Below are 13,116 nucleotides of genomic sequence, written 5' to 3' on the forward strand. Positions count from 1 at the left end.
GCAAAAAAAAAAAAAAAAAGAGCACACCAAAAGTAACAATGCAGAAGTTACTAGTTCATAAATGATTTACTCTATAAGTGTAAACTCTACCTTCCTGAGGAATGTTGGACAAAAAAAGTTAAGGAAACTTGCCAACCTGAGCGGGCCATAAAGCCTCTGAAGTGGAAAGAGCATAAATGTGTAACCAAACCAGGTTGTCAGCAGCTTCTCAATAAAGACAACACGTTTTATGGTTGCTAATAAAACTTAGAGATAATATCTTCATCACTGGCATTTCCATATAACCTTCAGCATGCCATTTTACAGTTCAAATACATGCCTTATTTTGAAGTCTAAAACATTAAACTTAAAGTTATTGTTAGAGTAATGAATGTATTAGTTTTCTATGGCTGCTGTAACAAAGTACCAATAAACTGAGTGGCTTAACTGAGAAATGTATTGTCTCACAGTTCTGGAAGCTTTGAAGTCCAAGATCAAGTTATTGGTGGGGTCATGCTCCCTCCCTCTGAAGGTGCTGGAGAAGAATCTGTTCTAACCCTCTCTCCTAGCTTCCGGTGGTTTGCTGGCATCTTTGGCATTTCTTGACTTGTAGACATATCACCCTGGTCTGTGCCTTCCTATTCACATGGCATTCTCCCTATGTGTGTATCTTTGTCAAAATTTCCTCTTTTTATTAAGAACGCAAGCCGTACTGGATTGGGGCCCACCCTACTCCAGTATGACCTCATCTTAATTAATTATGTCTACAACAGCCCTATTTCCACATAAGGTCACATTCTGAGGTACTGGAGGTTAGGACTTCAACATACGAACTTGGGGAGACACAATTCAACCCATCATAATGGGTTAGAGTACTAATAAATTAAAATCTAAGATATTTTTAAATAACCCAAATTCTTCCTCTAACAATGCTTGTGGTCTGATTTTGGGTTAAGGAAGCTTCTTTTGAGATGTGAACCTGGTACTTTGGCTTATGCATTGTGTTTCCATGCTTTGCCACTAGAGGGTAGCATCATTACTATTGTTTTTTTCTGCTGTTAAGCCTATTACACAGTAACTTCAGTACTCTGCCATTCACCCATAATGTGGGCATATCAGATATGAAATAAATGTAGACACATTTCTCAGGGGGGTGGGGAGTGGCAAAGGTATCAGCTGGGAAGAATAGAGTGTCCTGGTCATCCCTGTCCTGGCGATTCCTCTCCTGGATTTTTGCTATGGGCCAAATGTTTGTGTACCTCCAAAATTCATGTGTTGAAACTCTAATCTCCAGCGTGATGGTATATTTGGAGGTGAGGTCTTTGGGAGGCAATTAGGTCATCAGGGTGGAGCCTTCATGATGGGCTTAATGCCTTTATAAAACAGAGACTGGAGAGAGATAATCTATTTCTCCCACCAGGACGTGGGCCTTTATCAGACACCAGATCTTCCAGACTCCAGAATTGTGAGAAATAAACATTTGTCGTTTAAGCTACCCAGCTTACGGTGTTCTATTATGGCATCCCAAACTGACTAAGACAATTTCTGACCAGAATCAAATCACCAGAGATATTCAAACAGAAGCCAAAGTCTTTTCCTCTGAATGGAACATTTGTGTGGAAAGCAGGGCTGGGGGACAGAGGGTCTTAAGAATAAGGCAGGTCCCTTTAAGAAAGAACTGAGCCATTCACCGTGCAGTCATGTAGCCTCTGAAGTGGAAAGAGCCATCTCTCTCCCTCACCCACCCCCAGCCCCAGGATCAGGAGATTTATTGATCTATCCCATCACGGGCTTGGCCACTAATTGACAGCATGATCTTAGCCAAGTCACAAACTCTGGTCTGAGTCTTCACCCATAGACAACCTCTGAGGACCTATTTTCTCTAAATGATATCTTCCTTTGAATTTTCTCTCTCCTTTCCACTCTAGCTCACCTTTCAATGCTACAGGTTGAGAAGGATTTCTTAGGCGCTACAATAGAGACGAAAAAAGTGTGGTTGCCTTTAGGAGATTATAATATAGTAAGAAGGAAGCATGTATGTGCAGAGATAATTAGAGGACTGAATAGCATATGATCCGCTCTCTGGGCTCCTGTTTAGGAATTTCTAAACAGGAAGGTGTGGTATGAAGCAGCAGAAAAGAAAAGCTTTGAACTGGGCCTTAAAGAATCTCCAGAACTTAGGCTGCAAAGAGGAGGAGGGAAGAGAGTGTGGTTAATACAACTTAGACATGGAAATTAAAATAAACAACTTTTAGGGAACAGGGAACAGTCAGCATGATTGGTACAGGGGTTATGTTAGACAATATGAGAGTATAACTCTATATTGAAATACACTCAAAGTGATTTTATTTTATTCAGGTGCAGTTGCTAGTCAATTTAGAATTGATCTGAGAGGCCAAGGGAACCTGAGTCAGTTTCTGAGCAGATGAGAGAGTTGTTCCAACCTCAATTGCTAAGCCCCTTGATTACGTGGCTGGGCTTCTTTCTGCATTTTAGAGCCTGTATGTATTTTGGCTTCAGACACCAGTTATCAAGTGGGGGATTATATTGGGCTCCATCCCCAGCTTCTTAGTAAAGATCTTTAACCCTCCCTTTAGGACACTTGAAAACAGGCAGAACAGCTCAAGATCATGAGAGGAAGCAGGTAAGAGGCACTTTCTTGCCTCCATTCTAACCTTTTGCATTAATCATATCAATTCCTCCCAAAACTCACACCAGCACTGAACACAGCTGTGTTGTCCCTGCTTTAAAGAGTTAAAGGCTCAGAAATACTGACAGCCCAGCTCAGAGCTGTTGAATTATCTTTAAAAGAGAGTGACCTAGAATTCATTAGGCTATCGTCTTAACATCTGTAAAAAGGAAGCAGTCTCATCAGATAGGAAATATATGGGAAAAATGGGCAATACTACCTCAAGTTCAGAAAGTTTTACTCTTAGAAGGAAATATAGTTAATATCTTAAGAGCTAAAGAATAATGAAATCCCATCAAATGACATGACAGCCTGGGTGGGGATTGCAGGTTTTCATGAGTAGGCAGAAAAGACAGGCAATTTTAAGTATGACTCCAGCTGGGGAAGGCACCTTCCCTGTGCTGTGCAAGACTGGGAGACAGCCTGTGTGGAGGGTTTGACGTAGTGACTATAAGTAACTGCATTCAGCACATGCCATTAGGGTCACTGCCAAGAATCCTGTCCCATTCAACATCTGGGTCCAATATCTCAACAAGCAGACTAGGTGTTCCCTGACATTGTCTGTCATAAACAAATCATTTCCTTAACAGTAAGCCTATTTTAACATGGAAAGACTCGAGCTAAGTACAGAAATGTTTAAGAGCATCAAAATCATAATGTTGATATTTGTGCCTTAAGGAATGATGCATGTGTAGCATTTTAGGTATTTATAATTTTACAAATATTATAATTTCATCTATGCAGATTAGTCTTGTAAGTTCAATTTATAAGTGTGCAATTGACTAACAAATTTACACTTGCGAGTTTCAGTTGAAATCTCACTAAGTTTATACAGTATTGGAATATTTAAGAAAACTTAAGTTTCACCACATTTATAAGTTTAAGAAATTAGATTTGTAATAATAACAACTTGAGAAGATTTGTTGGTTAATTGAAGTACTTAAGAATACAAAAAATATTTAATTCATAAATATAGTGAAGAAGTTTAAAGGGAAATCTAATTATCTAAGTTTAAAGCTGTGCCCCAAACATTAAAGTCTCCTTAAAACTGAGTGTTAAAATTTGCTAGACTTAAAAATAGAATAATAATATTCATCACATGAACGTAAAGGTATAAGAATGGCTTATATTTTTTCATTTTTACCAGTTTGGTCCAGAAACCCAATCACTCTATTCACTGCACATCTCTTGAAGCACCTCTCTAAGCTTAAAGCAAAAATCTCCCTTCACTGCTATTTATTTAGGGGAAATTCTTTTCTATTATTTCACGCATGTCCTCTATTCTCTCAATCTTCCCATCTGGAATTCACATTAGAAAGAATATAGAATTTCTGGATCTATTCTCCATGTATACAGACTTTTCTTTCATGCTTTTTAATTTATTGACTCCATGTACTGGGAAGAACTTGTCACTTCTCAGCTTTTATTTTCACTGTTCCTGTAGCCCCGGTGACTCCTAAACCACATTATTAATCCACATCCAACATACAATCAATACAACCTTGATTAATGAGCCCTAAAGTGACAAGATGATGAGGAGGACACCAAGACGGTCATAACCTGATCTCCCACTTCAACAATGAGCTGGTAGTGCCATCAGAGGCTGCAGTTTCCCAAGCAAAGGCAGTTAGAGATCACAGAAATCACTGAAGAGGTATTATCACATTAACAGCCATGGTTATATTGCGTTGAGTCTTTTTAAAGAGTCTCTTTGGGCTTCCCTGGTGGCGCAGTGGTTGAGAGTCCACCTGCCGATGCAGGGGACGCGGGTTCGTGCCCCGGTCCAGGAAGATCCCACATGCCGCGGAGCGGCTGGGCCCGTGAGCCATGGCCGCTGAACCTGCGTGTCCGGAGCCTATGCTCCACAGCGGGAGAGGCCACAGCAGTGAGACACCCGCGTACCGCAAAAAAAAAAAAAAAAAAGAGTCTCTTTACCTTGGTTATGGCAAATCAAGCATGGGATACCCATGAAGGGGTTTGGCAAAAACTCAGGAATTGAGACCCCAGGTTTTTGGAAGATTTGAGATAAAATACAAGCAAAAGTAAGGGAGGGCACCCTTCCTCCATCCCTTCCTTGGTGAAGGCTTCCATAAAATTATAATAATCGTGCTCAATTTATTGCTCATTTCAGGGACTAGAAGATAGCCCCAAACTATGGACTTGGACCTGAACCAGAAGTTCCTCCTCTGAGAACTCACTGGGTTGCATCTCACTTGTGTTCTCTGTGTGCAGAGACTGCAGGAATGGACATTTCTGCTCTCTCATAAAGACTGCTAGTATATTTACACTTACAGTTTTCAAAATTCCAGTCTTAATCGGGTTCATGCTAATTATTCCTAGAGTTCCTGCTCAGGCCTAGATACCAGCAATGCCGTTTTCACGTAACCTGCAGTTGACAGCTCACTCTTCTGAAATACAAACTTGTCAAAATCATAGAAACTTGCTGGGCTAAGGAAAAGAACCCTAAAATACAGGACACACATGGCGCAGAATGCCATGATCACCTGGGGACCACGGCATGTGGGCATTTCATATGCCAGAAATGTATTAAGGTCTATTGATTGCATTGTTCAAGATAAACATGTAGGCACCCACATCTGCTCTTTTCAACCCTTACATTAAAAAAAAGAAATGTATCCAATTCATTGGCCTAAAGAATCCACTCACCTCCCTCTTCAGTGTCATGTGATAAGACCAGACTGGGGCAGCTTCCTGGATTTGTCAGTGCTTCTGGAAAGCCAGGGAGCTTCAGGTTTTAATTGCCCATGTGACACCTCCAGCTACCCGCTACACTGCCTCTTTTCCTTCATATTCAAGTCAACCATCACAGACTCCTGCAGTACTCCTTTTCTTTCCTGTCACAGCAGAGACTGGCCTTTCTGACTAATATGGTACTAAATTAACTTTGATTTTGTCTCAGAGACCCTAGATTCATAAAATGTGACAGCTGGAAATTGATTCATCCAATTCAATTCCCTAACATCAGAGAGAAGGACATGGTAAATGTTAAAACCCTAGAGGCTGGTGAATAGTAAAGCCAGAATGAGAAAAGATTTCCTGACTCTCCATTGGAGGTTACTTAGTCCACCAATGAGAGAAGGGCTCTGACTTTTTACCTAGGTATTCCATTAAAGGATTTTCCTTGTTTTAACCCTTCAATTATTTTCTCAGAGCAGAGGGCATGGTGGCCATACTATGCTGTGATGATTTTTTTACTCTTTGGATAACATCACGACTCTCCTTTCCCAAATTTTCATGGCTTTACCAACCATGTGCCCTTCTGTAACCGTGGATCAGCCCTTTTATCTTCTCTGAGAGAGTACATCATAGGATGACTTCCGGCTTGCTTTTCCCAGGGGAGAACGCAGGTGCTACAGAAAGAGATTTCTCACAAAAAGGAATTTCAGTGTCACACAGCGTCTTCTTCATGACATAAAGGTGGGGTGCAGTTGAATAACAAAAACAAAGATCTGAGGTGTTTGAACGAAGGTCCATGCATTCATTTATTTCTCATTGCAGCAACAAGATAAACAAGTGAAATTCCATCTATAATGAGTTACAAATGGTAGTAAGCCCAGGAACCCTGAGCATATATATCTATAAGGCAAATAAAACAATATTTTTCAGTGTAGGCATCACATTTTAGATGACCTGGGGAGAGCCATTCCAAGCCCCAAATACCATGACACCAAGAATCATTCTCAACCAGTTGTTCTCCAAACAAAAGGTGAAAAGGCAAAACTGTGATTAAAAATAATAAAATTTAAAAAAAGAGAAATTTCAACTAGAAAGACTGGATGCCCAAAGTCACATCTCTTCTTCTGATTCTTGTTCTCGTTCAGCATTTTTCAGGAGTCCAACTTCTGAGGGGCAGAACCTCTTAAATCGAGATTTAACCAACCTGAGGAGAATGAAAGTCATCTCGTATTATGCTGTTTAAAATTAAAACCCAAAACTATATGTATCTATAATACAGCAAACTCCACATTATCTGTGCAGATGGAAGAGGCACCCCTAGAAAGAAAATCACTTTTATTTGGCTTTGGAGCCACCTGCAAATATTGTGTAGATTAAAGCAGCATATAAGCAAACAGATACCATAAAGCTCTTAAATGTGTAATATGATTGTCTGCATCATATTCAAAATTTATAACTTTAATCATTTCTAAAACAAGCAAGAGAATCTCTGGGCTGTAGTAATCCCAGATGAAACCAAGCTCAGCTGTGTGGTCCAAAAAGGAGCCCTCTCCTAGGAAGGAAGTGCATGAAGGCATCTCCTGCCCCATGTTGAGCCCCACGTCAAGTCTGGTCTGTACTGCAGCCTCTATTCATGTCTTCAGAGGAGTGCTTTTGTGCTGGCCACAGGGTGCTCAACCGCATGTGATGCTCCATGATGAATTAAGAAGTTGAAAGAAGTGACCTCCATTCTTGTAACTGTTTTCATAGATTAAGAGAATCTGTAGGTCAGAAGGAATTACAATTTTTGACATTGGAAGATGTGAAGCTTCTTAGTGGCAGGAACTCAGCAGGCTCTCCACTTTCTCTGATGTAATAAGAACTAGGCAAAGCTTTTCCTGTGCATGATATTTGTGAAGACATTGTGCCGCGACCATGTCAATAAAACATAGTTAACGTCCAGAAATACACAGGGATATGCAAACAAACTGATAAACCAAATCATCAAAATCATTCCCGTTTTATGAAAAACGTCACCAGCCTATCTGTAGCTTTACACTTGTTTTCTGCCTTTCTTCTTCCAATGAAGGTCTGGCCCACCCCTCTCAATATACAGTGCTTTTACTTGTGCTCTGGATCCCACTAGAGTATGAACTTCCTAGGAGCAGAGACTTCATCTTATTTACTGCCCTAACTCTGTCAGAGTCTAGAACAATGTCTGGTACACAATAGTGGCTCATGACATATTTGATGATTCAGTGGGCTGTGGAGCAATCTGCCAGGAGTTCATATCACTCACCTCCTCAGAGGTAATTCTTCAGTCACTTCCAACTCAGTATTAATTCCTCCAACATACAACAACTGAGCAGTATCAGTAACAACTATTGACTTGGCAAGAGTCAAGAAAAAGTATTCAAAATCATTTGCCTCGATAATTAGTTGACCATTGACATCGTTCCCAATGTCCTCAACTCTTCAAGGCACTGTTCTCACGAAAGGCTAATAGTGTTAAGTAAGTTGATGACTGGGACAGTGTGTCATTTTTTTAAAATATTTATTTAGTTATTTGGCTGCGCTGGGTCTTAGTTGCGGCACGTGGGGTCTTCATTGCAGCATGCGGGATCTTTAGTTGCAGCATGTGGGATCTTTAGTTGCAGCATGCAGGATCTAGTTCCCTGACCTGAGATCCAGCCCGGGCCCCCTGAATTGGAAGCATGGAGTCTTAGCCACTGGACCACCAGGGAAGTCCCAATGTGTCATTTTTTAAAGCCACACAGTTATCTCCACATTGCACAACCTAAATATGTGCTAACTGAAAGGGATTAATTAGTTAATTCATTCATTTCGTTCATTCCTGATGACTCTTGTGGAAAATAAAGCAAAGAACTGGCTACTGATTACAAATTAACTGTTAACACAGACCCTAGTGACTCCTGCACTTCCCCACTCCTCCTCTCTGGGTTTCATCTGCTGTTGTTACAAACCACCAAGCTAAGGCAAATTCAGGCTCTATCTGCACCCTGAAGCCCTTGGTATTGGCACATGCAGAAATGGCTACTGGGGACAGATTGAGGGATGGAGTAATAAAGAGGAAGTGCAAATAACTGCTAGTTCCTGGAATGATGCAAGTCCAGAGAACTAAAGTCAGGGTGTGTCTGGGCTTTTGCTCCCATATGTTCTCTTCAGTTAATACAAGAGCAGAGCTGAGACTTTGGGTATACTTCCAGAGTCAATCTGGAAATCAAACATCCAGAAAGCAAACTACCATATGCCTGGAATTTGGTCATTTCTATTTTGTTCTTCAAAATGGCTCACAAGAATCATTTGCTTGGAAAACCAACCTGAAAATGGGTAATATTTCTCTGTCCATTCAGAGGGGCTTTTGAAATAGTTCTGTACCACAGTGGTGTTTAAATATGAAATACAGTAAAACACATAATAAGATTTCCCAACAGATAGGTCTCTCCTATGAGCTGTCATGATGAGAACTGCAGGCATGGGACCAGATGAAGCAATCTTTAAACCGTGATTCTGGAGAGCTGGGAAGTACAGCTTCATTTTTCAGAGATTTCGGGGGCAGTAGTTCCATAACCCAGTTTTGGTTCCTTGGTGATCTTTGTGCTTTGTCAAATAAATGCGGATAGAATGTCCTCAAAACCCATCACCTGTGACTGAATTACAATCCACTACAATCCAGCTGAATTATCCTGCATATGACCTCACTGAAAGTCAGTATTCAATCTTCGTGATATTCTTTAAGCTACTGCTTAAGTTTATATCAAAATATATCAGAACACAAGTTCTTGTTTTTATATTTCAAAAGCAGTATGAGAGCAAAACTTAAAAGCATATAAAACATGATTTCCAAACAATCATGTTTGGAAATCATGTTGAACCCTATTTCCGAGTATTTCTGAAACAGATCTGTTAAAACAGCAAATAAGTGTCTTGAGTACCTACTATATGTTTGACAGTATGCCAAGAGCTGTGAGAAATATGAAAAAGGTCTTTTCTTCCAGGTGACACAATCAAGTTAGCAGGTAAGACTAACATGAGCTAATAGTAAATATCACAAGATAGATCACAATTGTTAAGATGTGTGGTAGAGACTAAAGTACTGTAAACACTCATGAAGGGAGATAAGCAAAGGCTAGAACAATCACAGAAGTTTTCAGAGAAGAGATGAGCATTTAATTTGGATATGCCAGGTAGAGGCAACTACATGGTCAAAAAGTGAAAGGTGCTGGGGAAGGAGAGGCAGTTGAAAAAGTAAACATGGAGTTTCTGGTTTCTAGAAAACTATAGGTGGATAAGAGATTCATTAGGGGTCTGAAGGTTTTTGAAACAGGAAGAGACAATAGCCTTCTTTTGGCTCTGGAAGGGAACTGACATGGGGTAGAGGGTCTCCTTGAATGCCGGCATTATTCTTGGAAGCTGCCCAGCCCCTAAGGAGATGAGGCCCAGAAGTCAGCCTAAAACAGCGGAGGAAGAAGCCAAGTTTCACTCAATGGCTGAGCGAGCCTAAACTACCAGCCCATGAACGTGCTTTGAGGGAAATGAATAGGACTAATAGAAATCAGTCAATGAGAAAGTAGAATTTCCCAGCACCCATAGCACTTAGACCCCTAGAAGGAGTAACTACAGATCAAAGTGGGCTGACCCAAAGCCTACCAGAGACATTTTGGAGCTAGACAAGGAAATAGTTTCCTTATGCAGAGACACAGCGCCAAAGCTCCTATAGCAGTGAAGCTCAAAGAAGCACAGAGCAGGAGAGGTAACCTGGGCAAATGTCTACAGAGAGGACTAGAAAGCTAGCTGGGGCAGAAGCTGAGACCCCACTGGGCCTAGAACCAGCTACTGTAATTTAGGGATCTAGAGCACCTGCTAGATGTGTACAATCCAATATGGTAGTCACTATGCATATATGGATATTTAAATTAATTAAACTTAGTGTGGCACTAGGCCCATGTCAAGTGCTCAATAACCACACATAGCTCATGGCTGTATAACGAAGGCTGCAGATATACAACATTTCAATCAGTGCTAAAGTCTGAAGGATTGGAGTCTGCATGATTAGTAGTTGGGATCAGCCAGGCCAACTCTGGTTTGGCATTAGCTATCATGCTAATGGAAATAATAAGGAACCATGTTCACTCCTTTCTACTCCTACTCATCCTTCAAGCTGCAGCTTAATTCTCAATTGTGAGGAGGCCTCCTCTGGGCTCCAATAGTGCTTTGTTCTTACACTGTTTCCATTTATTGTACTGTATTTAAATTGTCTCTCTCTCCCCATAGGGTCTACACATTATACATTTTTTGATACAGAAGAAGGAGGAGAACAAGAACGAGAAGAATAATAAAAAGAACAAGGGTGGGTGGGGGAGGTGGTTCAAGAGAGCAGCCAAGAAGGTCCTGAATTCACCTCCTCCCATGGACACAGCAAATCTACAGCTATTTAAGGAACAATTCCCTATAAAAAAAAAAATACCTGAAAACTAGCCAAACAGCTCCTCCACAGCAAAGGACAAGAGGTCCACACTGAGATGGGTAAAAGAGGCAGAGACACAGTCTCACCGAAAACCCCACCCCTGGTGTGGAGACCCACAATCGGAAGGGATCTCAAAGATACAGAGCTTTTCCCTGAGGAGCAAGAATTTGTGCCCTACATCAGTCATCCCAACACTTGGGACTTGCACTGGTGAGATGAGCCCCCAAAACATCTGGCTTTGAAAACCAACAGGGCTGACGTCCAGAAAAACCAAAGGGCTGTAAGGAATGGAGATTCCACTCTTAAAGGTCCTGCATGCAGACTCACCCACCTGGCAATCCAGCACAAAAGCCACAGTTTGAAAAGCGCCTAGACCATATGTGAATGTGATACATTTGTTAATTTTAAAGCATCTGCCAGCAAGGGAGAAATCTGTTAGGACTCTCTCCAGGAATGGAAGCACTGGCAGGTACCATTTTTGCTTTCTGCCCCATCTATTTTGTTAGCACCAGCACTAGCAGTCACCATTTTTGCAGTCGCTTTCTAACCTGCTAGCACCAGTGTTAGAAATTAAAGGAGAAATTTAAAAATACCTGGAGAGGGCTTCCCTGGTGGCGCAGTGGTTGGGAGTCCGCCTGCCGATGCAGGGGACATGGGTTCAAGCCCTGGTCCAGAAGGGTCTCACATGCCGCGGAGCGGCTGGGCCCGTGAGCCATGGCCGCTGAGCCTGCACGTCCGGAGCCTGTGCTCCGCAACGGGAGAGGCTGCAACAGTGAGAGGCCCGCGTAACACAAAAATAAATAAATAAAAAATAAATAAATAAAAATACCTGGAGACAAGTGAAAATGGAAATACAACATACCAAAATCTATGCAATGCAACAAAAGCAGTTCTAAGATGGAAGTTTATAGCAATACAGGCCTACCTCAAGAAATAAGAAAAATCTCAAATAAACAACCTAAATTTTACACCTAAGGGAACTAAAGAAAGAAGAGTAAACAAAGCCCAAAGTTACTAAAAGGAAGGAAATAATAAAGAACAGAGCAGAAATAAATGAAATAGAGACTAAAAGACAAACAGAAAAGATTGATGAAACAAGGAGATGGTTCTTTGAAAAGATAAACAAAATAGACAAAACTTTAGCTAGACTCACTAAAGAGAAACAGAGAGAAGGCTCAAATAAATAAAATCAGAAATAAAAGAGGAGAAATTACAATTATACCAAAAGAGACTACTATGAACTATTATACACCAACAAATTGAATAACCTGGAAGTAATGGATAAATTCCTAGAAACATACAATCTTCTAAGACTGAATCATCAAGAAATAGAAAATCTGAATAGATTAATTACTAGTGAGGAGATTAAAACAGTAATCAAAAAACTCCCAACAAAGAAAAGTCCAGGACCAGATGGCTTCACTGGTAAAGTGTACCAAATATTCAAAAAAGATTTAATACCTATCCTTCTCAAACTCTTCCAAAAAACTGAAGAGGAGGGAATGCTCCCAAACTCACTTCACAAGGCCAACATTACCCTGATACCAAAATCACACAAAGACATCACACATAAAAAAGAAAATTACAGACCAATATCACTGATGAACATAGGTACAAAAATCTTCAACAAAATATTAGCAAACTGAACTCAAGAATACGTTAAAAGGATCATACACCCTGATCAAGTGGAATTTATTCCAGGGATGCAAGGATGGTTCAACAACCACAAATCAATCAATGTGATATGTCACATTAACAAAAAGAAGGATTAAAATCATATGATTATCTCAATAGATGCATAAAAAGCATCTGACAAAATTCAACATCATTTGTGATAAAAACTCTCAACAAGTGGATATAAAAAGAATGTACCTTAACATAATAAAGGCCATATATTACATGCTTACAGGTAACATCATACTCAGTGATGAAATCATGAAAGTTTTTTCCTTAAAATCAGGACCAAAACAATGATGTTCACTCTCACCACTTTTAGTCAAAATAATATTATAAGTCCTAGACAGAGCATTTAGGCAAGAAAAAAAAAAGAGGCATCCAAATTGAAAAGGAAGAAGTAAAACTGTCACTATTTGCAGATGACATGATACTATGTATAGAAAACCCTAAAGACACCAACAAAAAACTGTTAGAACTAATAAATAAATTTAGTAAAGTTGCAGGGTACAAAATCAATATGCAAACATGTTGCACTTTTATACACTAACAATGAACTATCAGAAAGAGAAAGAAAAAAAATCCCATTAACAATTGCATCAAAAAGAAT

At 40.2% G+C, this 13,116-nt stretch overlaps 1 protein-coding gene across 6 annotated transcripts in view; it reads right to left on the reverse strand.

Annotated features, from left to right (window-relative positions):
* TMEM45A (transmembrane protein 45A) overlaps nt 1-13,116 on the reverse strand; it is a 119,999-nt gene that overhangs the window by 12,082 nt on the left and 94,801 nt on the right. For 4 of the 6 annotated variants that reach the window (XM_067739096.1, XM_067739097.1, XM_067739095.1 and 1 more), the window contains one exon: nt 6,140-6,569. The exons of 1 other annotated variant lie outside the window; for it this stretch is intronic. In XM_067739096.1, coding sequence (XP_067595197.1) covers nt 6,476-6,569 — 94 coding nt within the window. In that variant the 3' untranslated portion in view covers nt 6,140-6,475. Of the gene's footprint in view, nt 1-6,139; nt 6,570-6,776; nt 7,126-13,116 lie in introns of those variants that run through there. One more of the 6 variants, XM_067739099.1, reaches the window with a different exon arrangement.

This window comes from Pseudorca crassidens, chromosome 5 (genome assembly GCF_039906515.1).
Source record: "Pseudorca crassidens isolate mPseCra1 chromosome 5, mPseCra1.hap1, whole genome shotgun sequence".
In the NCBI taxonomy this organism is placed as follows: domain Eukaryota; kingdom Metazoa; phylum Chordata; class Mammalia; order Artiodactyla; family Delphinidae; genus Pseudorca; species Pseudorca crassidens.